The 25,865-nt window shown below is 33.3% G+C and overlaps 2 protein-coding genes across 3 annotated transcripts; one reads left to right on the top strand and one right to left on the bottom strand.

Moving 5' to 3' along the window:
* Positions 1-42: 42 nt before the first annotated feature.
* Positions 43-13,186, bottom strand: LOC106614531 (lysosome membrane protein 2). Of its 2 annotated transcripts, none has more exons than XM_070105764.1 (8): positions 12,489-13,186; positions 2,627-2,718; positions 1,991-2,500; positions 1,770-1,924; positions 1,417-1,703; positions 1,235-1,353; positions 643-768; positions 43-584 (listed from the first exon to the last, which is right to left on the bottom strand). In XM_070105764.1, the coding sequence occupies exons 2-8, from the start codon at positions 2,663-2,665 to the stop codon at positions 228-230; spliced, it is 1,593 nt and encodes a 530-aa protein (XP_069961865.1). In that variant the 5' UTR covers positions 2,666-2,718; positions 12,489-13,186; the 3' UTR covers positions 43-227. The 2 variants fall into 2 exon arrangements, with proteins under 2 accessions (XP_069961865.1, XP_069961866.1); XM_070105765.1 differs by having other exon boundaries at positions 12,553-13,186.
* Positions 13,187-23,977: 10,791 nt separating this feature from the next.
* Positions 23,978-25,394, top strand: NPF (neuropeptide F). Its single transcript, XM_036371706.2, has 4 exons — positions 23,978-24,284; positions 24,677-24,857; positions 24,929-24,992; positions 25,106-25,394. Exons 2-4 carry the CDS (start codon positions 24,679-24,681, stop codon positions 25,145-25,147), a joined length of 285 nt encoding a protein of 94 aa, XP_036227599.1. The 5' UTR covers positions 23,978-24,284; positions 24,677-24,678; the 3' UTR covers positions 25,148-25,394.
* Positions 25,395-25,865: the final 471 nt, after the last annotated feature.

The following is a 25,865-nucleotide window of genomic DNA, read 5'->3' as shown; positions in this document are numbered from 1 at the left end:
CTTAAGTCTAAGTAACTGTTAAATAATTTATAGAAATATCGTAGAATACAAAAATGTCGCTTATTATAATTAATAGTCAATTATAAATAGATAAACTGTATAGTGTTAATTAGTTAGTCCCTGCTAGAAATCTAATGCATAATTTACGAGATAAAAAGGTATAAAATCTACGCTTAAATTTGAATATCACAGTTGGAAGTTTGCTGGAGGCCTTTTCTGACTTGGCACTACGCCACCACACCTCGGTGCAGGGGCAGCAGCGACACATCGTAATCAGGCTTTTTTTGATTCACCGCTTTGGATTGTTTCGGCAACTTCTTCATTTCCACTATTGTCGGCTGCTTTAACAATGGCAAGAAGCCCACATTTGCTTTGAGGCCGGCTTCAGCATTCATTGCCTGCTCCATGGTCGCATTCATGGTTTTCCAAGCTGTTGGCGCCCAAAAGCAATACAATAAAGCACTGCTCACCAAATATACTCCGCTCGCGATGAACGTTATAACTAGCCCTAACTGTAAGCACGGGCAGACACGAAATAGTAAAGTGAGCAATATTTTAACGCCGGGTGTGAGATCTTCAACGCCCTAGAAGAAAAATAGTAGTTAAAGAACTGTTACTTTATACAATATCAACAAATTTTACCATCTCAATCCAAAATATAGGCAATGCCATATTCTTAAACTGCGATACATCTCGATTAAATTTGACATTTCCCATTAGTAAGTTTATCTGAAAGCGCGAACGCACTCTCATAGGTATACCGAGTTGCTGGAAAAAATTAATTAAAGTTTTTTATGATCTATTTTACAATCTAAAGTTAAAAGTATTTTTATAATTTACTTGTAAATTTATTTCTTGACTTGAATAGTATAAATATTTAACGAGGTACAGATAGAAATTTTAACGAGGTAGATAGCAAAACTATACTAAATGGGCGGTTAATCGCCACGCTCCAAAAGAGACTATAGCCATTTCGACTTTATGTGACTAGATTTAACTATCTAATGATTTAAGAATTAGAATACAGCAACATTTAGCAGGTTAAAGTGGTTTGTGTACCTGGAGGGGAAAACAATATGAAATTCGTCCCTGCCACCCGAACTAAAAATTCAGTTGAGGTATTTATAGTATGTTTGAACATCTGAGAAATCAAACAAGAAAAGTAACAATAAAACTCTGCCCTAATAGTATTAATCCACTCTTTATAAATGTTTTTTAAATAGTTCACACTCACCGGTTGTATAATTATATCTGTACCGTGTCTATCCTTATCTGGATGCAGACCTTCAATATTATCCAACAAACTCGGTTCACCGTTGAAAAAGTGAGGAAATGAAACGGCCAGCGGTATATCTAATTTACAAATATAGTTTTGATTAATTGCAAGTTTACTAGATTTATTAAATTGTTTCTTACTGTAGTAGCAAGGCGCAATATTGCCAAGTCCTTTCTTCAAGCAACGCTTGTTCTTGCAATAGCAAGATGTCTCTGAGTCGCCGAGATCGCTATCGAAAGCATTTTCCTTCAATTTGAATTTATAGCCTTTGAAGCCATTAACGGTTTCAGAATGTGAGTACTGTATGGGTAGACTGCGACAGAAAGCCTTCCGGTACACCCGAAATGTTTCGCCTTTATGGATGTTGCGCGGAAAGAGAGTGCCGTCATATGTACCACGTAGCGTGTTGCAAGGTGTATTACTCGTGCTAAAATCAGTTATGGAAATCATAAGCTCCTAGATGCGACTCATTGAGAGAAATAAGCAAACTTACCTGCGTTCCTCATTATAGTCCCAGTTTTTGAAACCTGTCTTGCCGTTCCAATTGTCGATGGAGAAGTCACGATCTGTCTCAACTTCAACATTATCCTTCGCTTGCAATTTTTTGGGTAAATTCATGGTGACCACATTATGACCTTCGTCGAACATCTACAACGATTGAAGGATTAGTTTGGAAGTTAAACTAGGAAAATTGTGTTTCTATGCGTCACTTACACGCTCCATTAAGCCAAAGCGTTGAAAGTGTATGACGCTTGGCACCACCTTCGATGCTAAATGCACTATTGGATCCTCATAACCCCAGAGATAATCATGTACACTCAGCTCTAGCATCGGCTTAGAATTGAACTTCTTTGTCAAAGCATTCACCGCCATTATAGCGAATATAGAGTAATCTGACGCCGCAGACATCACACCCAAGTAGGGTATATTCGGCGCCATTATCTTATCGATTGTCGGATCACCCACAGAACGTTCACGTACAAATCGTACAGACCGTTTTGGCGTGAATGTTACGGTTTTGTTAATATTAAATAAGACATTTTGGTTCTCCAGTACCTCCTGATACACATACGGACCCACCTCGACCAACTTCAACTTGCTGTCCTGTCCGCTCATGAACGCTTCCACATTGGTGACATTGAACATATACACACTGATGAATACTTCAAGCGGTGGCTTCAGCCACAAATTATACAGCAGCGTGCCGGTTTTCAGGGTCAATTGCTGTAAATAAAAATATTCGGCAAATTTATAATTTGCATATGAAAGTTGTAATGAAAAATAAATGTAAAGAATACGTGCTACTAATTGTGCTGCTATAGTGGATTTTTTTTTGTATTTTTTTATTACATTATCGATTATTAACTGTAGTGGATCAATCGCCATCATCAGAACCGCCACAATTATCAGCGCAATACCAACACTCGACAATTTGAGTATCCCTGAAATAAAGTAAAAAGGCAAAATTTTTAAATTGCTGACGGTTTAAAATTTTAAATTGCAAATAAAGCCTAATTTATAGTCACTTCAAAGGTTCTTAGGTTACGCATTGAGTTTAAATGTACTAATATTTTACTCTATTTAATAACAAATGAGTCCCCTGTCTTGTAATAAAACGATTGCTAATAACATTCAACACATATTTCAACACATAGTGTTCATTGTGTGGGAAAAAAGGCGGTTAACAATTTAATCACATATGGGTAGTTTTTTTTTTTTTGAAATAGCGTGATATCCTCGATAACAAACTAAGCATCGATGACTAATACTCAATTATATGTACTCATAGTCAAAAGTTAATATAAAGCGCATTGGAAAAAATATTTTCTAATAACAATCGAAATTATATTCAATGGAAAGAGTTGAAACACGATATTTTGCTTATCCCACATATTCATATATACATATGTAAATATATTTCCGAAAGTGTAGAAAATTAATTAGTAATGTAAAAATGTACACACGTATGTGCAACATAAATGTTTCTATTTCTTTCCGAAAGATTGCGTCCTAAGTAATTTCGAATTTTGGAAAATTTTAATTTTAAACATTTTTAAAAAATTCGCAACCTTAAAAAGGGAGTAAAAAAATTTTTTTTTCAAGTCCATGCCATTTTGTGATTTTTTATTTTTTTCTTTGACAAAGCGACATCTTTACTTATGAAGAATTTTTTCTATTTGTTTGTTTTACATTTTGGGCCGGTCGATTGTCAACCAAGATCGTGTGATATCACACCGTTAGACTTTTTCCTGTGGGGATATGTAAAGTCTAAAGTTTTGCGATGTAAAGCAAAACATCACACGTGTAATTCGCTAGTTACCAGTCGAAATGCTCGAACGAGTCATCGAAAATTTGTCTGAACGGATGGACCATCTGAGACGTAGATAATCTTCAAAAAGTAATTGCCAAATAATGTTCTTTCGAATGATAATAAGCATTAACCATTAAAATTTAATTGTCTGTGTTTTTTTCTTTATAAAAGTAGGACACCTCGAAATGATAACACTTTAGATCACTACAAGGATTGGAATCGTGTCAACCACGAATTATCGTTTTTTTTTTCAGCGCTCACTTCACCGGCCAGTAACTCGATTACTCATTATTAATTTCAGTATATAAGTTTCTTCGTTTTCATCTCATTTCAATGGTATATAGCGATCAAGTTTATGTTTTAACATTTATAGTAGTAGGTTTCTAGGTCTCGCCAATTTCTTTAAAATATAAAATGTTTATCTTATACAAAGATCAGATTTTGACTATTAAATTTCCTGTTTTTGAATCGTTAGAATTAACCCTGGTTATCATGCACAGTGGGTTATGAAGAGATCTTATCTTTATGCTCTGAACCGAGATCTCTCCAAATATTATTTTTACCTTCCTTCCTGCCTTCCTTAAACACTTAAATATAAATACATACACATGTATGTGACACACGTAACACCTGTGACAGTGACCATGACAATGAAATTCACCACAAGAGATTGGGCTACATAGTTATTGCAACTATGGGTCCAAAGATCGAGCTAAACCGATTTGCTATTTAAGTGTAAAAACAAATTTTATGTAGCCACACTATTTTGCAAAATTAAAATTATTCACAAGCTAAACAAGAAACAACACAAATCAAAAGAAAGAAACACAAATCAAAAAAACTCAAATTTAAATAAAAATCGCCATCCATACGAAATGAACTATAGATAAAATAATAAAAGCAGTACAAACAACAGCTATTGATGCAAAACAATCGCTAAACGTCACCTGTAACAAAAATAAATAAAGTAAATAAATTAGACTGCAACAACAACAGCAGTAATATGCCAAGCAGCACGAATAAGCAAGCCGGAGCATTGAACCGAGCGACTACTCGCATTGTATGTTACCCGCACATTATTTGCCTATATGCATACAGAAAGGTATTTATGTGTGTAGTATGTACACATATACATATGTATGTGTGTAGATATGAAAACGCCGGACCGATGTCAGCAACACCAATCGAGGGTACATGATAGCGCCAACAATGGCCATAACAATGGCTATTAGAGCATTGGCAGCGGCAGTAACAACAGCAAAAACGCATTAAACATCGAACAAGCAACAATCATTGCTGCCGCTGGCTTTCCGATTGTCAGACAATCGACAGCAGCGCCGCCGTCAGCATCAAAGTTTGTCTCACAAATTCATTACGGCGAATGCAAGTAGCTGATTAATGAAATTGAATAACAACTTCGCTCCAACAAGCACAATCAAAGCACTAACAATTAGCGCTTGTAATTAGCAAAATATTAGCTAGATATACAATGTTAATTTACGACCGTTATTGTTGTTGGGAAATATTTTCTAAATATCTTTTAAGTATTTTGACACCCTCGAAGCAAGAAATTTTGCATTATTAAAAGTAGTTTGTATGAATTTGTATTGAGGAGTGCTTGAACTGAATGTTTTGTTAGAAAGTTATTGGGGTCTTATTGGAAAATTATCGAACTATCTTTTTTCAACATCGGTACAAATATAGAACCTACCTATTTTGTTGTAAATTTTGTGAAGATACCTCGTCAAATAAAAAAGTTTTCCATGCCATTCAGTTAATATGGCAGATATATGATATAGTGACCCAATCTAAACATTTTCTTTAGTGATTCCATTTCTGCCATTTTATTCCAATCGTTCAGTTAATATGGCAACTATATGCTATGGTCATCGGATCAATAAAATTTCTTCGGAAATTGCATTATTGCCTTAAACAATAATCCATGCCAAATTTCGTGAAGATACTACGTCAAATGAAAGAGTTTTCCATACAAGCGCTTGATTCCGATTGTTCAGTTTGTATGGCAGCTACATGTTGTAGTGGTCCGATATCGGCCGTTCCGACAAATGAGGAAAGGACAGGTGCAAAATTTCAGATCGATAGCTCTAAAACTGAGGGACTAGTTCGTATATATACAGACAGACGATCATGGCTAGGATCATGCTGATCATTTATGTATATATTTTATAGGGTCTCCGACGTTTCCGATATATTTATTATATATTTCTGACGATATCAAAAATTGAGCGACTAGTTTTTGTATATACAGACAGACACAGATATATCAACTCAGTTGGCTTCTGGGATTTGCAAATTTCATGGCAAACTTAATATACCCTGTTCAGGATATAAAAAGTCACTATTAGATTTAGCATTCACATAAGACCGGTTAAAAGTTTAATATCATAGAAAAAATGTTTTTTCAAAGCTGACTAAAAGGCTCACATCACATTTAGAAATGCAGCTCGATGCTTCATCTGCCATAATTGTAAACGTCATGACGTTATTGTTATCGGATATTTATAGCTTAATCATATAAACATTATTGACTTAACTGAATTTAGATAATGCGCAATTATGCAAAAGCTTACTGAAAGCGTTGAATATTCAAATTATGCAAGATTGAGATGTTTACTCTTTTCAAAATCATATTCTTAATGCAGAAAACAATACAATATTTGAGCAACAATAATATTACATGTTCAATAGATAATTTTTCAAAGTCTATCAATAACCTTCAGCAGCCAATCAAGAGTCTGACAAACGGGTAAAGAACTTTATAATTGTTTACACCTTTTTAAACTTAGAGGCTTAAGGGCTTAAACACTTTTCTATTTAATAAACCTAGCTGCCTAGCGCCAAAAACAATCAAAGCAATGTATAAATATGAAAATGTAAATATGTATGGTATGTACATATATATCTATGTGCAAAGGCATAAACAAACGTGATCATTTGCAACTTGGTTTATATGCACCTTCGCAGGTGATTGGCTTGCGACAGAAAGTTCCTTGAACATGACACCGTGATGTATTGTAAAGATATTCCTCAATATGTGAATTTAACTATTCACTTGTAGGCTAAGTCGGAAAATAAATAAAGTAAATAAACACACGACAGATAGTTATAGCATATTGTTGTAAATATTGTATTTTAATTTTTGTTTTGTTTTTGTAACTTCAAAGTAACTGTCGACAAAGCGGTCATTGTGGTCAGCGAACAGGCAATCTAGCTTATTGCTCATGTTTTAGCTGGAACAATGGATTTTCAGTTTCAAGTATTTTACATATAAACATTCCTAAATTGGTCAGTGAAAAAACTTCAATTACTTCATATTATTGCTCCAAATCAAAGAAGTTCAGCTGTTTAATTGTTGTAATTCAATTTATTTATGCGACAGTTAAAACCTACTGTAGTGTGTAATATAATTGCAGCATTTGTACAATCAGTATTAAGTTTTTAGTCTAAATATATATACTATAGATATTTTAATGTACATATATTTTTTTCGAGTTTAATATCTAATAAAAGTTCTAGAAGAGTAATACTTTATTATTTTTAATATATACACCTTACATCTATTGCCTTTGCTTCATTTGCCCGTTTCTTATACCCTGAAAACAATATATTCAATTTGCCACGGACAGGACTCGTCGGTCAACGACACAAAAAATTGTTGTACCGTATAATGTAGAATAATAATGAATGCTCGGCATATTATCATTTTAGTTCTGTCTAATAAGTTAAATTTTTAAAGTCACTGCTAGCCGCTCTAGCACATTACATACGTGAAAAGAATCTTAGTGCGTTATTACTAAAGTGTCAAATTTTTAGGTGGTAACTTCAGATGACACCCAACAAAACGAGAAATGCACAAGGCTAGAAATGTGAAAGGAACCTATACACTGAATATTACGTCCATGTAACTATAGTAAAACTTTCAAACTGCAACACATAATTATAGTTTATAATGTTGCACTTTTTAAGCATGACACTGTAAACAATGCAGTATATACTTATATGCATGCATATGTTGACATGTTGCAGACATGACTGACTAAATTTTAAAGCTAAGAAAATTATACGTTCACATATACATGTTTGCTCTTGCTTTGAAGCTGCTGTCTGTCTGTATTTATCTACTATATAGGTATGTACGAGTATACGCATAAATATGTATGTTGTAAGAGTAATTTTACGATTCAGATGCGACTGGGCTGCAATAAAAGCGCATTCAAAGATTTTTGACAATGAACTGCTTTTCGACAATGAAGCACTTGATTGTCGATTGTGGCTATGTGACAAGCAAAGGCCAACAATGCACGTCCAAAATAAATATTTATGCACACAAATTGGTATTTATGTAAACTTGTGCAGCAAAAAGCAGCAAATTGAAACAATGAGAAGGGTTAAGACAATATTCGGATTCAATGAAAATCATGAATGAGTCAAAAGTTCACGCTGTAGACTGCAGTAAACAAAGGATCGGCTTAGCCTTTCGTAGGCAATGCTAACTTAATCGCTGTTTAGCTGTGAACGTAATTACTTAACCTAATGCCTTGTGGGATTTCGCTTCCTGTAGTTAACCCTCGACATGTCATTGAAGTATATTTTTGGGCAAAAATTCGTAATTTCACTTCGTCTGAGGACATTTTTCATCTCCTGATATTTCCGTACCTTTATCTGAATTATTATTGATCGATCTAGCCATGTCCATGTCTGTGTGTCCCTCAATGTATGAGTTATCAATCTGAAATTTTGGACACTTCTCCTCACACGTCTCCCTAAGAAACTGCTCACTATAGAATATATGTAGCTGTCATACAAACTAAACGACCGAAAATGAAGTGCCTGTATGGAAAAATTTTTAATTTGACGAGATATCTTGCCAAAATTTGGCAGGGATTATAGCCTAAAGCAATGGTGCAGTCTTCAAAGAAATTATTTACATCGGAGCACTCTTATATGGAATCTTTTGTATTTGTGAAGCGTGTTATAGTTCCGGTGCAACCGAAGTTTTTTTTTCTTGTAGATTTTTTGCTTTCATCTACAATTTGGGCTATTTTTGAACTCCTAGAAATCTTTATAAACCCTTAGTTCCATAACAAAAAACAAAACCGTTTCTGAAGTTTTTAGAGAAAAAATTTTTAAAAAGCTCATTTTCTCTAAATTTGTTTCAACTTTCACTTCTATTTATCACAAGTTGAAGTTTGCGATCACCAACACTTCTCCTTTTCTTCTCTTCAACAGTTTCATGACTCATTCTTACTCAAAAAGCACTTAGAACAAATGTGGCTTTGAATCTCGCAATAAAATTCTCAATAAATAATCCCTTTCTTGCTCTAAATATGCTTCCGTGTACAAGAAAATCAATTCATTTAAAACTTGAAAAGAATTATAGTAGTCACTGATTACCGAACCAGTTCCGTAGAAAACTGGGATAACCGAAATGCTTACGCAATCTGTATGCAAAACTTTCCATTTAAAAAAAGAAATAACCCATGCAAGAGTTTTTATTGCGACAACTCTTTTAGTGGACGGACAAAATGTGTAATTCCAGATAAGTACAAATGTACTATTGTGAACAACAGCCTTTATGTCTCGTCTTTTAAGCGTTTCTTGCCATTTTCGATTCAATGAAGTTCAAGTTCATAGCAAATTGCGAGGCCTTTTTTTCTTTCGCATGTTAACTCTGTGTTGTTGTGCTCGCTGTGATTACCTACGCTGTCGTAGCAATGCGTGTAGCATCCGCTTGAATGACTGCGTTTCGTTGCGATAAAGGTGATCACAGCATAATAATGTAATCGAAGTATCAGGGGAAAAGAGTAGAGGATTCGAAACCGGAAAAGATCACGTTTTTGATAAATCGAAATATTCCATTAAGGGAATCTCAAGAAATTTAAACAAAAGAAAATAAGACACGGCTTAAAGTTGACCCAGCGCTGCTGCTGCACAACAAAGGAATGCAAGAACAACGCAACAACAGCAACCATGAATTTACGCATAGACCAGAATTATATAATCTCGAGAATATACCCGTATTTAGGCAACCGCTCAAGGAAAATGCCCCCGCCCATATTTGTGCTATTTGCAGCGGTTGTGTCTGTTGGCAAATAAAAGTTTTCACGTTTACCTTTTTGCTAAATATATATATTTTTATGCATATATTTCGGGTAAATTTATGCGAAAAACCAAAAAAAATTCTTATTACCTATAACCAACTTGACCCACTTGCTGTCTTTTGCTGCTGTTGTTGCTTATAGCTGTACTAAGCAGATGAAATTGTCGCATTGCATGTGACTGCCGACTAGCTGGCGAAGCTAAAGTCACTGAGGCTTTGATCTTGGCAGTGACAGTGAGTGTCAAGCTGAGGTTTCCGACAACAGGCAAGTGCGAAATATTAAACCTAAACATGTACATAATATATGTATGTATGTATGTGCGAATTAAATATGAGACAATTTTGAGAAGAATCCAAAATATTCAAGTTTGCGTTTTCGGTTTTTTTCCTCTCTTTTTTATTTACTTTATTTATGCGCTCTTTTTGTTGTTAAATTATTAATTTGCATAGATGGGATTTCTGCCACCTTCAGCGATCACTTCCGCAAAAGTCGCGTTCCAACTGAAAAGTTATTAGTCCTCGGTATGGCCATGCAGCTTCGTGAAGAATGCAGTGCTTGCACTTGGCGAAAAAACTCAAAAGAATAAATTAGAATCGACAAAAAGTACTAAAATAAAATTGTGTTAAAACATCTGCGACACAATGGATTTCATCTAAAGCTAGCAAATTAAACGGAATTAATTAATAAAATACATAATATAAACATGGTTTGGTGAAGTCGCAATTTACAGTAACTCTAACCATTGATCGATACTTTTTTACCCGAATTAGAACGTTATAATGTGCAGATCTTCTACTCTCTAAAGACTCGATCTGCTATTTAGAGATCAAAGAAAAAATTGCATAAACACCTGACATTATCAGTTATATACTATAGATATGGTAGATTTCGGGTAGATATCATATCAAATAAGAAAGTTTTCCATACATGAACTTTATATGAATCGGTCAGTTTGTATGACAGCTATATGCTACAATGGTCCGATATCGGCGATTCCAACAATTGAGTAGATTCTTGGGCAGAAAAGGACGTGAGTAAAATTTAAATAAAATCAAAACTGAGGACCGACAGATTGACGGGCATTGCTAAATCGACTCAGCTCGTCACGCTGATCATATATTATATGTACATATATACTCTATGGAGTTTCCTTTGTAAGGTTTCCTTCCCGTTGCTTTAAACGCCGTTGTTACAAGCTTTCTTATTCAAAGTATAAAATATTAGGTTCCGATTTGAGCTTATGATAGAAAAAACTTAGCAAAATGCAAAAGCAATAGATGAGGAAATAGTAAAGCTTACAGTGATACTAATTTGACAATCGCAATTCAAGCATTTATACCTTTCAATTTAATACCATAAACATGCTAGAACAAATTAGAAAAAATGATTTGAAATAATAATAACAATTGTCAGTTATAAATGTATATTAACTTCAGTAATCAACTTTCGTACATTTTATAATTCTTTATTTGGGTCATTGTTATGTAAATGTTATTGATATTCAATTCAATACAATTAAATATTAAATCAAAACAAAACCGTGCATAAAATTTTTAATGTTATTATTCAAAACCAATTAAAATACGCTTTAATATTCTTACTAATTTATATAAACTAGTTGTCACAGTTATTTTTAGTATTTCTCGCAGCTCAAGGCTGGCAACCCTTCAAAACTATAACGTCTCTTTTCTATGTTCTTCATAATTATAGGGTTACCAGACTTTGAAAATGTATTATTCATCTTTTTAATATATAGATATGTCATTTTATCCAAATCTACTATGTTTTCATTTTATTAATGGGCTTAACACTTGAGATAAAATGTTCGATAAAATTTCTACAAACCGAAACATTGCCGCTTCACAATATTATCTTCCATAAACTCTCCTTGAGAGATGAAGAGACTGTGAGAAAGAAGAGAGCTGTATTTACAGGAGATTAACGGTTATACGATTGGAAGCTGACATTTCAAGAACTAATATTAAGAAGATGACAGATAATATGTAGTTTTCAATGATATTATTTTCATAATCAATACCTAGGTTTTTAGAATCTTGGACGCTTATATATAGTTTACGGAAAGTTATTCATAAGCTAATGTTCTCAAAATAGTAGAGTAATGATAAAAAACTTCAATATTAAATTAATACTATTATATTAATACTTTTAATTACAGAAAAGTTAAAATATATTATTTCAAAAATTTAAAACATAATTTTTCTTGTCAAGGTTTTCTATTCTTGCAAGAGCGGTATATTGACAGCATTGTAGACTTTTAATGCCATGCACTTGCTTCATTCAAATGCTCGATCTCTAAACTAAAAACGGCACACTTTTTTAAATGAGAATAATAACCAACAGAGTTCACCTAAATTCCAACCTGCTTCGAAGTTTTAAATGTCAGTTATTAGCAAGTTTCCAAATAATTACTCAAACTCAAATTCAAACTCGACGAAAGACCAAATTAAGTATCTCATGAATTTTACTTCATTTATAGACAAAATCCGGAAAAGTTTCATGCAAGTATTGCACAAATACCCGTAATTACTAATGCAGACTAACAAAATTGCAGTCTATTTCTGTAATCGTGAATGGACAATGCATGAGCGCATGTGTGGCTGTGAGCGCATGTGGCAATCACTCGAAAAAGTTGTTTATACGCCGTGATCGCTGTGACAGTAATCATACGACAATCTAACGCTTAAGCGACACTTAACGAAACGTTGCGACCATACTACCAATGCTTTATTCTAAAGTTAAATGCTCGTTTTATACGCACAAATTTTCAAGAAAACACGTTCATAAAGAGGCAACTACAACAGGTGATCTTCAACAAAGCTTACAATGTGTGCAGCTCTCTCACTCTCTTGCTAACATATTGAGTTCTCCGCAGTGTGTTGTTGTCGCTTAGTTTGGTCTGTTTCCACGTGCTGTTTGTTTACATTCAAATTGTAAGGTGCTCGTATCAACGGCGCAGGTGCACGCTTTGTTGTAAAAGCAGCAACATATTGGCAGTTAGATACAGAGTTAATTGGTGATGAAGTGTAGTGCTGTATTGCGTTAGTACGACAAACCGGTAAACATAAATATGTATGTTATAAATGTTGGACAGAAACCGTTTTGGGGATTTTATTGTATTTAATTTTTTTATTTATTTTTTGAGAACGCTTTTGTTATCAACGTGTGTATATTTGTAAAACGTTGTATGATATAGGTATGTATATATATAATATAATATTATATATGTATGTATATTTATTTGGTCACGTCCGTTTAATGAAATAATGAATTCCGTAACAATGTATAGCGTGTTTTGTGTAAATTGCATAATTTATATAATATTTTGTTGTTAACTGAAGTCTGTAATTTTAAACCCGGGAGACCTTGAACGGATTTATTAATGTTTACCACAGCACATTTACAAGCTAAGAAGCGCAAACAACTAAGGGACAGAAGTTCTGTATAGGGTTACCTAGTTAGGCTACCTTCTCGGCGCAGACAAACTGGCAACACGTTTCCATCAATAGAACTTCGTAAAGAAGGTTGCCATATTCCAACAGAGAATATAGTTAATTAATTTGTTATTTTCGTGGTGCTCTTTATTTATCATTTTTTTATTTGAAAATTTATATATTTTACATATTTACGTTTCTTAATAATAACATATACCGATCATTGAAAGAGATTTATTTATTGATTTTATTAACTAGCAGATTGTATTAATGACATATCCTAAAACCACCAAACCAGTTGAGTGACATATGAACAATAAGTTAAAATCTACTCAAAATACAACAACAAAAGTTCAAATCGCATAAAATATTTTAATGTGTTATGGGTAGAACAATGTATGCAGCTCTCTCCCTATTTTCTTCTTCGCTAATTGCATACGTAAACAGCTTCAAACTCATAACACATCGTGAGATATCTGAACTCGCATTATGGCCTTTCTTAATCTATCTGTTGCGCTGTCTTCTCCTGGCTAGATCTGAGTAATAGGAAAAATGACTAAAGTCAAACATGTGCCCATGAATTGCTTGCTTGAGTTAATTTAAAAAAAGTTTAAATTGAGTTTGTTTTTGAACGACTTACTATCACTAACAAGTTTCTGCTGGAAAAGCATTTCTTTAAAACGTTAAATTCGGTTACACCGAAGCTATAATACCCTTCACAAATACAAAAGGTTTCTTACAAGAAATTGATTTGCATTGGTCCGTTTTTATGGCAACTATATGCTATAGTGACTCGATTTGAAGAATTTCTACGGAGACTACAGCGTTGCTTTAGGCAATAATTCATGCCAAATTTCTTGAAGATATCTGGTCAAATGAAAAAGTTCTCCATACAAGCACTTCATTCCGATCAGTTCAGTTTAGTTTGTATGGCAACTATATGTATGATATCGTGGTGTAATAAAAGAACGTGCGCAAAATTTCAGATCGATATGTCAAAAACTAAAAGACTAAGAGCATATAAACCAACAGACGGATGAACGAACGGGTAGACGGACAAGGCTAAATCGACTCTGCTCGTTATGCAGATCATATTATACATATATACACTTTATAGGGTCTCCGACGTTTCCTTCTGGGTGTTACAAAATTCGTGGCAAACTTAATGTACACTGTTCAGGGTATAACAAGCAGAAGAGAGCACAAATTGAGGCGTAAGAAGCAGATAGAGAGAACTACTAGTTTCTGCTTGTAGAAATTAGCTGCTACCATACATAAAACAGCCGTTAAATACATGTGTAAACGAGTAATATTCGAGGAATTCGCTTTAACTTTATACATTAGTACAATATAATAGTTTTGAATTCTTAGAATAAAAAATGAGAGTAACTTGTTAATTTTGGCATTTTTCGTGCTGATAGTTAGCTGCTACTAGCACTTCAGAAACAAACCTATTGTTTCGAAGCAGAACCTCACATGTATTTCGAAACAGTTTAATGTTAAGGCTGATCTTTCGAAAGATTCCGGATAATCTGACAATAATTCTGAAACAATTACTTTTTTAAAATTTGAGTTACTCATATTTTTTATTCGTTCGAATTGTTATTCCAGACGTTAAAAAGCACTCAGTTAAGGCAAAATAATCTTTAATTATAAAAGCCCCAAAGATCATACGCCATTCACTTCCCAAAATAAACCTTTTATATTAAACAATGTATACAATTATTTTTAAAACTACTTATATATCGAATTTCTTTCAAAATATTATAATTAAATTGTTATAATTTTACAATAAATAATATTGTAATTTAACGGAATTATATAGATAACAATGAAAATAGTGCATAGCTATATGCTATAACTGAATCTACAATATCAACAAAAAAAATATTTCCAATTGGATCCGATAATTTGTTCGTCACTGTACATTTGAACTTAAAAACCAAGCGCTAAAAATATCTATGCATATTTAATTTAAAGCTAATTATAAATAAATTTACGATTCAAAAAAATTCGCTAGATAACAGTTCAAAGCTTCTAGCTTATGAAAAAATGTGGCCAAAAGCAGCTTTTATCAAGAGCATACAAGTTTTTCTCCTATTTTAGTATACAAATTCCCACATTAATTAATGCCATGATATTTTATTGTATGCGTAAACAAATTATGCAAAAAAAACTTCGAGCATATAAAAAATGTAGATAAAAAAATAAAATAATGTTGAGCAGATGTATACATACATACATACATATATGTGCAAATATGAGAAGCGTTTAAGAAACATATTTTGTTTTTTATTAACGCTGACAAGTTTTGCGTAAAACACGCTTATGAAAATCAAGCCAAGCGGGCATGATGATTTAATGAAAAGTTAAATAACCTCAGTTTAAATAAGTACTCAGAACTGATCGGCAAAAATAAAAACAAAATTGACTTTAGTTTTTAATTGCAATATTCAAATACAAATAGCAAGCACTGGCTGAGACAGTTGCTTTCATCCGTAGGTCCATATATGTATTTATCTACGCATATACTCATGCGAATTTCGCTTTCAGACTTAATTTATGCTAGTATGCTAATTCGCATGAAATTAGATTACACAATCGGAGCGAGGGTTTTTAAAGCACTTAGAACTAGGACACTAGAAAAAGTTTCGCATTACAACTTTTTCTATTAATAGAAAATTTTTCAAATATAAAATTTGTAAGTGTGGCATTTAGGTATGACATATACATACGTCCGATGGAACCTAATAAGCACTACATATTCTCTAGTGCCCTCCGCAGCTGAAAGAGAGGGAATAAGTATAATCTAAGCCAATTAGAACAGCCAAAGAAAATACATATATCACATACACAAAAACCTACACACATATTATTTTCGCTATGACATATAAGAAAAGTTAATGTTCCGTGGTTGCAAATATTTGGGGAAATTTCTTCATAAATAATTTGAGTAACGTAAATATTAAAAAAATAACAAAATTAAATTGTATTGTATCTGATTAATGAGCAACCATAGCAGATTCGGCTTATTATGTTTTTTTTCCCTGCCAATACAAGCAGAAAGAACAGCACTTCTATCAGCGTCTGCGCATGCGTCCCCACTTTGTTTTGCTATAATCAGCTAATTTGCATAGTATTTGCCGCTCAGACGTATTAAATGCGATTTAACTCACGAACGTGATAAATTTGCAAATGATTTCAATTTGTTTTTGGTATTATTCAATAGCCATATAATTGCTTGTTATCTACTATTTTTTTGTTATTATTTGGTTGATCTGCTTTTTCACGCAGCTGTTTACTCTATTTACTCTAAGTGCTTCTTTCTTCCACTTCATTCTCTACTGTACTCAGTTGGACCCTAGCTTCTGCTTATTGATCTGCTCAGTTTAAGTTTCATTGGTTTTCAATACTTTTGGGGTTTTTTGATAAATTATTTGCACAACTTCGTTGTTGTTTTTACTTGTATAATTCATTAATGCTAGTATTGACCAAGTGACTCGTCATTTTTCGTCTTTTTTTTTTAATAGTTATGTGTGTTTTTCATTTAGACACCGCAATATTTGTGCATTTTTTAACTTGTTCTCTCGTTATTTTTAGTTAGTTAACCTAGCGCTTACCTAGCGGCCCTCTAGCATTGTTTGTAAACAATCGAGCACAGACAAATGCGTACTACTGTCTTGCCATGCATACACGCAGACACATTTACGTATAGTTGTATTGAAGCCGAGCTTATTGCTTTGTTATCAAATCAGGTTTTTTATCTGCTACGGTCAAATTTCGGTTGGTGTGCTCCATGACCTTGGCTTTTATGTGTTGACATATCTTATATACATATATATTTTGTAGTATTTGTCATTTAAAATATAACCAGCGTATTATTAGAGAGCAAACTAATTTTGTGTGTTTTGTTTGAACATAACGGTAAAACTTATATATTTCTTGTAAGATCAGCTGTAATCTCCACCAACAAATAAGGTTTATTTCTAAATTTATTCGCAAAAATAACTTATTTTAAGTTGAAATCTTAGAGTGTTAAATTTTTTTGAATCAAAAAATTTTTTTTCAATTTCCTTTAATTTGCAATATTTGCTAATAATATTCATTTATATTATTGAGAGAGTAATTATATATAAAAAAATTAAAACCAAAAATTTAAAAGTTGAATGTTAAAAACTTCACAAGTTTCAATACTGCTGGTTACTTATTCCAGTCCTTTACATAACAATGATTTACTTACGGGCACTTCTGGATCCAGCGCCAAAAAGCTTCATCTTTTTTATTTTGTATTATGTCACTAATTTATAGAAGTCAGCTAGAAAAACCCGATGTTTTACTTTGTTTCCGTTTTCAGTTGATTAACTTTTGAATTGTTGCTTATACGTCTTGGTATTTGGTTTTTATGAATAATTAAATTTATCTCGTTTCATAGATTTGTCGCAATTCTTTATCTTTTTGTTTAAAATTAATTATGAATTGATAGTACGGGTTCCATAATGTCACGACTGCATAATAAAAATAAACGACTATGTTATAAGCACTTCCTCACTGTTAGCTATTTATCTAAGAGCGAAATAAATATTCAACGCAATCAACCGCACCTCAAATGAATAACGGCTTCATGAACCATCGAAATATTTTTGACACTTCTCTTTAAATAAAAAAGATTTATGTTCTTTACAAACAAAATGTTAGAGTACACGCCTATTTTTCGGTGCACACCGGAAGTGCTTGGAGTTGTAGTTAATTTTTATATATTTTTTTATGTTGACATTAACAGTTCTCATAAATTAACAAATTTTTCATTTGATCACATATATGTATTGGCGTTCACTGCACTTGTTCTTCTTCTTCTCTCCGTTTTCTCATTCGTTAGATTTGCGCACGCGCCCAGCACTTCTTAGCTTATCAAAATCTTGCGGCTAAATGCGAATTTCATAGTTGCAACTTGACCCTTTATATCGACTCTAGCCGAATGCCAAAAAAAGTTCGCCAGCAACACGTCTCAGATTCGACGATGCCGACTTCCACATACGACTGCTTTTAAAGTCGCAGAGCCAACAGCAAGATAACTAGAAGTAGAAGCCAAGCCGCTACCGCAGCAGCCAGCCGCCGAAAATCACAAAAACAAAATGCAAGCCGCGAATAGCTGAAGGAGCGCTTGGAATCAGTAAACTAAGCGCGAGCGTAAAAATAGCTAAATGTAAATGCCTTAATTCAGCATCAGTGTCGAAACTACTGCACTAAGTAAATAAAAAAAAAAACCAAAAACCAAAAAAAATCGAATTTCACACTTTTAATCGCTGCAGTTATTTCAACCGGTTCAGCTGACGTCTCAGTTTTCGAATTTCTTGTGCATTTTCCGACGGTCAGCTTGAGCTCGCATGCAGCGCTAGTCCCCTATCTTTCGATCTGTTGACATTAATTGTTTGATTTTGATCAACTATAGTTTTGGTTTTTTTGCTGATGAATTTAGTTAACACTCGCATATTTGCTTCTTTGCCTCTTTATGCACGCTCTAAGTGTTTTTTGCTGCTCTTAACGGAAGAGAGAGGTTTTAGCTTCAGTCATTTGATCACTAAAAACCATGCTAAATTTTCTGAATGTTGGCAATATTGCTTTTTGGATTTTATAGTTTCTATTGATTTATCAAAGCAAAAATAGAGCTTTTATCTATAACACAACATCTCTCCGAGGATGGATCTTTTTGCCATGCTTCATTTGTTGGTATCAACATTGAAAAAAAAAAGTTAACTTAAGCTGCACCGAAACTATAATATCCTTTAAGGGTATAAAAAGAAGAAGTTTATCTTAACTTGGACAATAATCTATGCCAAATTTCAAATCGATTCTGGATTCCACTACGACCGTTTGCCACCGACAGGTGGGCTGAAAAGTTCCTAGGCTAACATAGAAAACACATTTTTTTTTTTGGTAAAATTTTTATTTTATTTTTTAATATAGTTACCTTCAAGGGCGATTCAACGATTATAGCGGTCATAAAATTTTTCAATACCTTTTTTATAGTATAATTTGTTGTTAGCCTCAAAATAAGCCTAAAAGGCCAGTCGGCTGATAGTCGATTGGACTCACATATGGACGCAAAAATTAGGTTTTACTACGATTAAACAGACTTGTGTTTGATGGATTGTGAGCTTGCGCGGCACCCACTTTTCACAGAACTTTCGCATACCCAAATATTTATTCACCATATGATATATCCAATTCATTTCTTGGATGTCTTTGCTATCTCAGCTATCGCGAATAACTTCACTTTGCGGTCATCAAAAAATATTTTGGGGACTCTTTCGACATTTTCATCGGTAACAGCCTGTTTGGAGCGTCCACTGCGTGCATCGTCCTCGGTGCTTATTTCGCCTCGTTGAAACTTAGCAAACCAGGGGCTGATTTCCCTGCTGCAGAACTCGAATAATGTTCATCAAGCCAAACCATGACTTCAACAGCACTTTTCCCCCCAAAAAGCAATGCTATATCTCATAAACTAATAGTTTGCCAGCTGTCAAAACTGTTCATGAATCTTTTGAAGGTTAAGGTTGACCAAAAATCATATGGATTTAATTTCACTAGTGCCATCTATGTATCAGTGAAAGATTTTCGAAAGACAACTGTGAACATAATTTAAAACTCAAAAGTCAACATTAAATTAAAGTTTTTTCATATGTGTATGTACATATATTCTATATGCAAATATGTAAATACACTTACATTTGAGTTATTTAAAAATAAATCTTCAGTGACTACGTGACTACTTTCGAACATATTTAGCCTTAACAAAAGCCGTTATATATAAAGTTGATCACTCCTCTGACGCATCACAAGGAGGCCAGAGTCATAAATACATGATCTTAATATAAGCTTCACACAACTCGAGTAGGTAATATAAAGTACAACAAACATGTATGTAATCATTGTTCACTAGATAGTTGCCCATTACAATTTGACTTCAATATTAAGAAGCAAACAAATTTTCAGAATGAAAGTGACAAGTAAAAATAACAAATTCGCTACTAAAATTAGCTAATTGCTGTTCTATTTATTATTTTATGAGCTGCAAAATTTTGGACTAATTCTAATGGGGTTCCGTTTAGGTGATAGATTCCACACTACGGAGAGCCGCTAATGTGTTTTAAGAAGTTTTCCTTGTTTTGCACAATTTATCTGGCGAAATGATACATCGACCGTTCACATTGGCAACACTTTCCGCTGCATTTAATTGTTGCCTTCAAAAAAGTAAGGTTATTAATTTGCCTATGCGCACATTAACTACGTATTCCTACTGTTATTTAGTTGCTGTTGATATACTATATGATTCAATAACATTACACAAAAATTTCATTACACCTTCCAAGTAGCACAAAAAAAAGAAGTGTGAAGTTCAACTTAATTTTAGCAGTTCTTTAATACTAGTACATGTAATATGCAAACTTTGACATCCGCATAATAGATTAAACATAGTATTATGTAAATAATGAGAATAAATAAATAGAAAAAATTTTCTCATATCTGTAAAATCCATTTGAAAGTCACTATGCTTTTGTCAATTCATTAATTTTAATATGTGTAACTTTTGAATCCAACAGACTTTTGTTTAGTGGTCAGCAAATGAGCGCCATATTTGGAAGCTTTTTGTTCTCAGCACTTGTTTTAAGCTTCTATAAACGTTTAATTTTTAAAGCTCGGTTGTATAAAGTGCAAAATTTTAAAAGCTGTTAACATAGTAGTTATTTCTTAGCGGTGATTGTTTAACAGAAGCTTTTTAAACAGACAGAAGTTATGAGAAAATACTGGGAAAATTAATGCATATTGCTTAGAATTGGTTATAGTAATTTAAAAACAAATAGTGTACAATATGTTTTTAGTTCCAAAATATAACAATGTTTAACTTGTTATAATTTAAGATGTAGTGAGGGCTGTTTTTTTTTTTTTTTTGTTACTCTTCACTGATGCACAATTGAGGACTGTGGTCTTTGTGCCATCTCAAGTGATTTTTGCATGGTATATTAGCGCATTACCGTCGTGCTCTATGTTTATTTTGGTCGGCCGAGACCCTCTGCGGATTTCAGCCAGGAGATGTCCTACTATTGCTGTCTGGAGTCTTTCTCAGAATATGCTTATTTGCTTCAGTACAGATTCCTGTTTCTTCCACAGCACTAGATTGCTTATAGTTTTAGGTTAGATGATTCGTATGCAACTGTTGATGAATGTTTGGAGTCGTGCGATCATGTAGGCATAGTTGGTTAGTAGATACATGGGATACCTTTGTTCAAATAGCTCTTGCCATAACTATATCACCACCAAAGATTTGAGTTCACGTATAAGATTTGTTGATTCTTGAAATGTAGTTAGCGATTCGCCAGAGAATCTTCCCGTATTAGATCATTTAAAAAATCGAAAAACCCTTACTATTTTCAATTGTATATATTTAGTCTTTTTTGTATTATAAGATCATATATCTCACAATTATCCCACCAGATCAAAGGGAAAAGGAATAGTAGTTTTTGTAGGAATAATACCCTTTTCCATCGGTGCTTCTCCTTTGTGTGCCTTAATGTTATCCGTCAATATGTCAACATATGCCAAAAGAAACTTCGTCATGGCAGATATAGGTTTCATGATTTGAAAAAAAATCAGCGAAAAAAAATCTAAAAATCTTTTTATGTCATTCTGAATCGACATTGAACTAAGATCCTGTATGGAAGTTGCATGCCACTTTTACTACTACACCACGTCGAGCGACATATATAGACTAGTGCAGGAGGCTTTGAATATGATAGTGGGTTGAAAACCATTGGAAACGAAAGATAAAATGACAAACATTAAAGGAAAAAAAATTTGCGGCCGATCTGAAGTCGATAAAAGGAAGGAGAGGTGCGTAGTTGAATTTCTAAAGGTTAACAACTTTTTTATCTGGATTTCTGGCAAAACTACGAGTCCTATAGAACAAAGTTAAACGGAATTGTTATAGGCAATAAATGGCATTCAAGTAAATTCCGCGCAAATCTAACTGATAAACATGTTTGTATTTATATAGAATATGCATGTACCTATATATAACAAAAATGCAAATATAGTAATATATTATATGTATATATTATAATAGTATAAAATCATTCATTTGATATTTGTAGAATAGTGGTTTGCACCACAATCATTTTCGATAAAGATATCTGATGTCAGATGTCAAGGTTTTGGCTTCACATTTATCACGTATCGATATCTGTCGCCGGCCAGTTACGTTAGAAACGAATCAAATGTACGCACAAAAGTAACTTTTTAATCAGAATCAATTAATTGAATAAAATTGATATATATTCGTACACTTACATATAAGCATCTCTAACTAATCAGCAACAAACTACAATAATTAACTATTAAGGATGAACTAAATTTGGGCGCTGTCAATCTTTAAATGCATGTAATTTGTGCAAATCAAAGACGTCCAGATAGTCATTCATGAATTATGGTTCTGTTAGAAGTGGGCGAGGTTATAGTTCAATTCCGCCCGCTGTTCAAAGGGTTTGGTAGTGTTCAACGTAACTTCTACCGGTGTTCGATATTTGGTCGCCACCGAACAAATGATTTCATTTTGTTAAAAACGTTTTCATGCTGGGTTTATTATACGTATAAAGTTTTAAACCTAATATACTTCCTTTCTATAAGCAAAAATGGGAATTTGTACCCACAACCAACCGAACGGTAGTCACGCATTCAACGCGATAGTTACAGCGGTCGCCAATAAAGTTGTAATAAATGTTCAAGTGTTACATTCAAATGAGCCGCGATTAACGTAAATCCCTTTCAATCAGCCGGCGGCTAGAACTAAAGTTTTTATCTGCCATATAGTCGGCGGGGACTTTATTAATTTCCCATTTCATAATTGAGACAAATATGCTGAAAAAGGATTTAGTATGGAAGTGGAGCGTAAATAAAAACGAAATAATATCCATGCGTATTCTGTGGCATGCCTCACTACAAACTTCAGTATTTGATAAGCTGATATGCAGGTGTGAAAGACAAAGTTCAATTTCGATTTGTGCGCCACTAAAACATAATGCTTTCAGTATCAAATGTTATTACCTACCAAATGTGATATTGTCGTCTTGTCACATATTACCTAGTGACCAAATCAGAAACACAATTAAACGGTTTACTTATTTGAAAAATTTGTTTAATTTGTAGTTTATTTCAAAAATTACTAAAAATCATAATTTATCACTAAACGTAAACTTTTCCTATAACTGGGTTGTATTGAGAGGTCTGTAAAATATAGAATATACAATATGTACATAGAAATTTTTAGAAAAAACTTTTTTTCCTAAGAAATTCTTAAATTTATACATTTTAAATTTGTTTATGTATTCCGGTTAAGGTAAAGAATTTCAGTACCTTTCTTTAAATATCTTTCTCTTACACTTACTTTCTTAATGCAAGATGAAGCACGTTATCGAAGCGCTCGTAACAATTTAAAAAGTCGGCACAAGTAAGTTTGCTAATTAAGCAACTGTCAATTGTAATATCTCTCAAAATGAACTTTATATACAAATGCACACACTTTTACACGCGTTACAGAAGAGTATATGCAGCTTACATGACCTAACCACAGCTGTTATTAAAATATGAGACACTGAGGAGAACAAAAATTACCTACTAATTATTACTGTTACAAAAACCAAATAAAACAATATAAATTCCATGAAATAATAAAAATGATCTATTATGCTCTTTTTGTGCCTACTTACGTACCGTGGTGGTTTCGCGAATTTGACGAGCTGGCTTCCAGTGTTCGAAGATAAAATAACAACAATTGCCGGACCCCAAATGACAGCTTTGGTTTTCATTAACATGCTCGTGTCACTTCTGCGTGTTTGCAAATTACCTGTGGTAAACGATCGTATTCGCTGCTTCAACTTTATACACGACGGAAACGAATATAAAAGATGTGCAGGACTTGCAACAGTCAACAGTTGAACAAGCGTGTCATAGCGGTGCACATTTAGCAGTTGGCTCAAAGTCAGTCTGCAAATATTTTTACTAAATTTATTGAGGATACGAATTTGTAAGAGTTCTTTCTATACTTTACCCAGCGAATTGAAAGCGATAAGGTAAGGTTCAAATAAAGTTAATGTTTCAAAAATTCGAAGTGATAAAAATATTAAAGTTTATAAAATTTATTAAGATGTTGTATCTTAATCTCGGTTGGTTGTGGATTCGGAAGGTTTTCTGGTTTTTGATATAGAAGGATTTATAAAAAATCTAATACTAATTATTTTCAAAAGTTATTTGGAAAATTTACTTAATTAAAACCGCAATGATAAACTCAAATCGCTAATAATGAAAAAAGTCAGAATACAAATTTCTGAATTATTTTTTATTATATTATTTTCTTATATTATTATGTACGAACTTAGTATCCTTAGAAATGTAAGGTGAAATGTATTTTAATCGCATACGTATTTAATCTATGAGACCGGTTTTCTTTTTACAAACCTTACAGTCATGTCGGCGATACTACGTTGTTGTTTTCTCCTGCTTATTGTCGTGGTGCTCTTGAGTGCTCACAACACCTCGGCCAGTAACTCGCGGCCGCCACGCAACAATGACATCAGCAATATGGCCGACGCACTAAGATATTTACAGGACCTGGACGCATACTATGGTGATCGGGCGCGTGCCAGGTAATAATCACTGAAGAGAGAGTGCACCACGGCGTATGATTAACAAATTGACTAATGATTTTTGACCGTAGATTCGGCAAGCGCACACCATTGGTACAGCTTTTGCGGCAACACCTACTGGAAAACCCAGAGCTGGTAAATAATTTGGATAATAATTAACTGTTTATATGAAATATTATATTAATATTAAATTAAACGATATTTAAACTATATTATTTATCGCGCTTTCGTTCGCTTGGATTGGACAGTTACACAACGCTGAATATAAGTCAGTGGATGAAGTCTATTAAATAACTACCTGGAACCCTCTAATTAAAAGCAACGGACAAAGAAGCAAATGAAATAAATGCCTAACGCCAGCCACATCTGTAAACAATATAATAACATCACAAAGTTAAAGTCATATCGAATCTCTTCAGTAATCTTCTGAAAACTTTTGGAGCAAGTTTTTTTGAATTATACTATAATGTGTATGTATTTTTGAACATCTGCACGAGTTTTTATTAATAAAAGTAGTAATATAAAAAAAAGTTGTACAAATATATATATATGCACTTTTAAAGTGAACAAAAGAAAACCAAACGCAATTAGTTATTTCTAAATGATTTAGGATTGTAACAACAAGATTTTAGAATTATAGTCTGCAGTCTGTAGAGAAGCATGGGACTGGACGAGAAAAATACTATAAGTAGAACAGAAATTTCTAACTGTAATCGAAATAGGCTGTAAACTACAATTATAATAAAACTACTGATTCCGGATTGAAAATTAACTGGTCCGAAAAAACAAGACAAGTGCAAATTAGTTATTGAGTTCAGTATTTCTAGTGCGATAGCTGTCTGTATATTAGCAATAAGGGAAATTTTCAGCTTAGCCAGTATAATCATAAATGATCAAAATTAACAAATTTATAGTGCAAATAATCCTAAACAGACTCCTTATGGTCCCTTACATCCAGGAAAAGTTACTGCCTGGTTTGATGTACATACATCTCGAAGGCATTATTGG

This window comes from Bactrocera oleae, chromosome 2 (assembly GCF_042242935.1).
Source record: "Bactrocera oleae isolate idBacOlea1 chromosome 2, idBacOlea1, whole genome shotgun sequence".
NCBI lineage: Eukaryota > Metazoa > Arthropoda > Insecta > Diptera > Tephritidae > Bactrocera > Bactrocera oleae.
The sequence above is the reverse complement of the archived record's forward strand: the minus strand, read 5'-3'. Positions and strand labels throughout refer to the sequence as shown.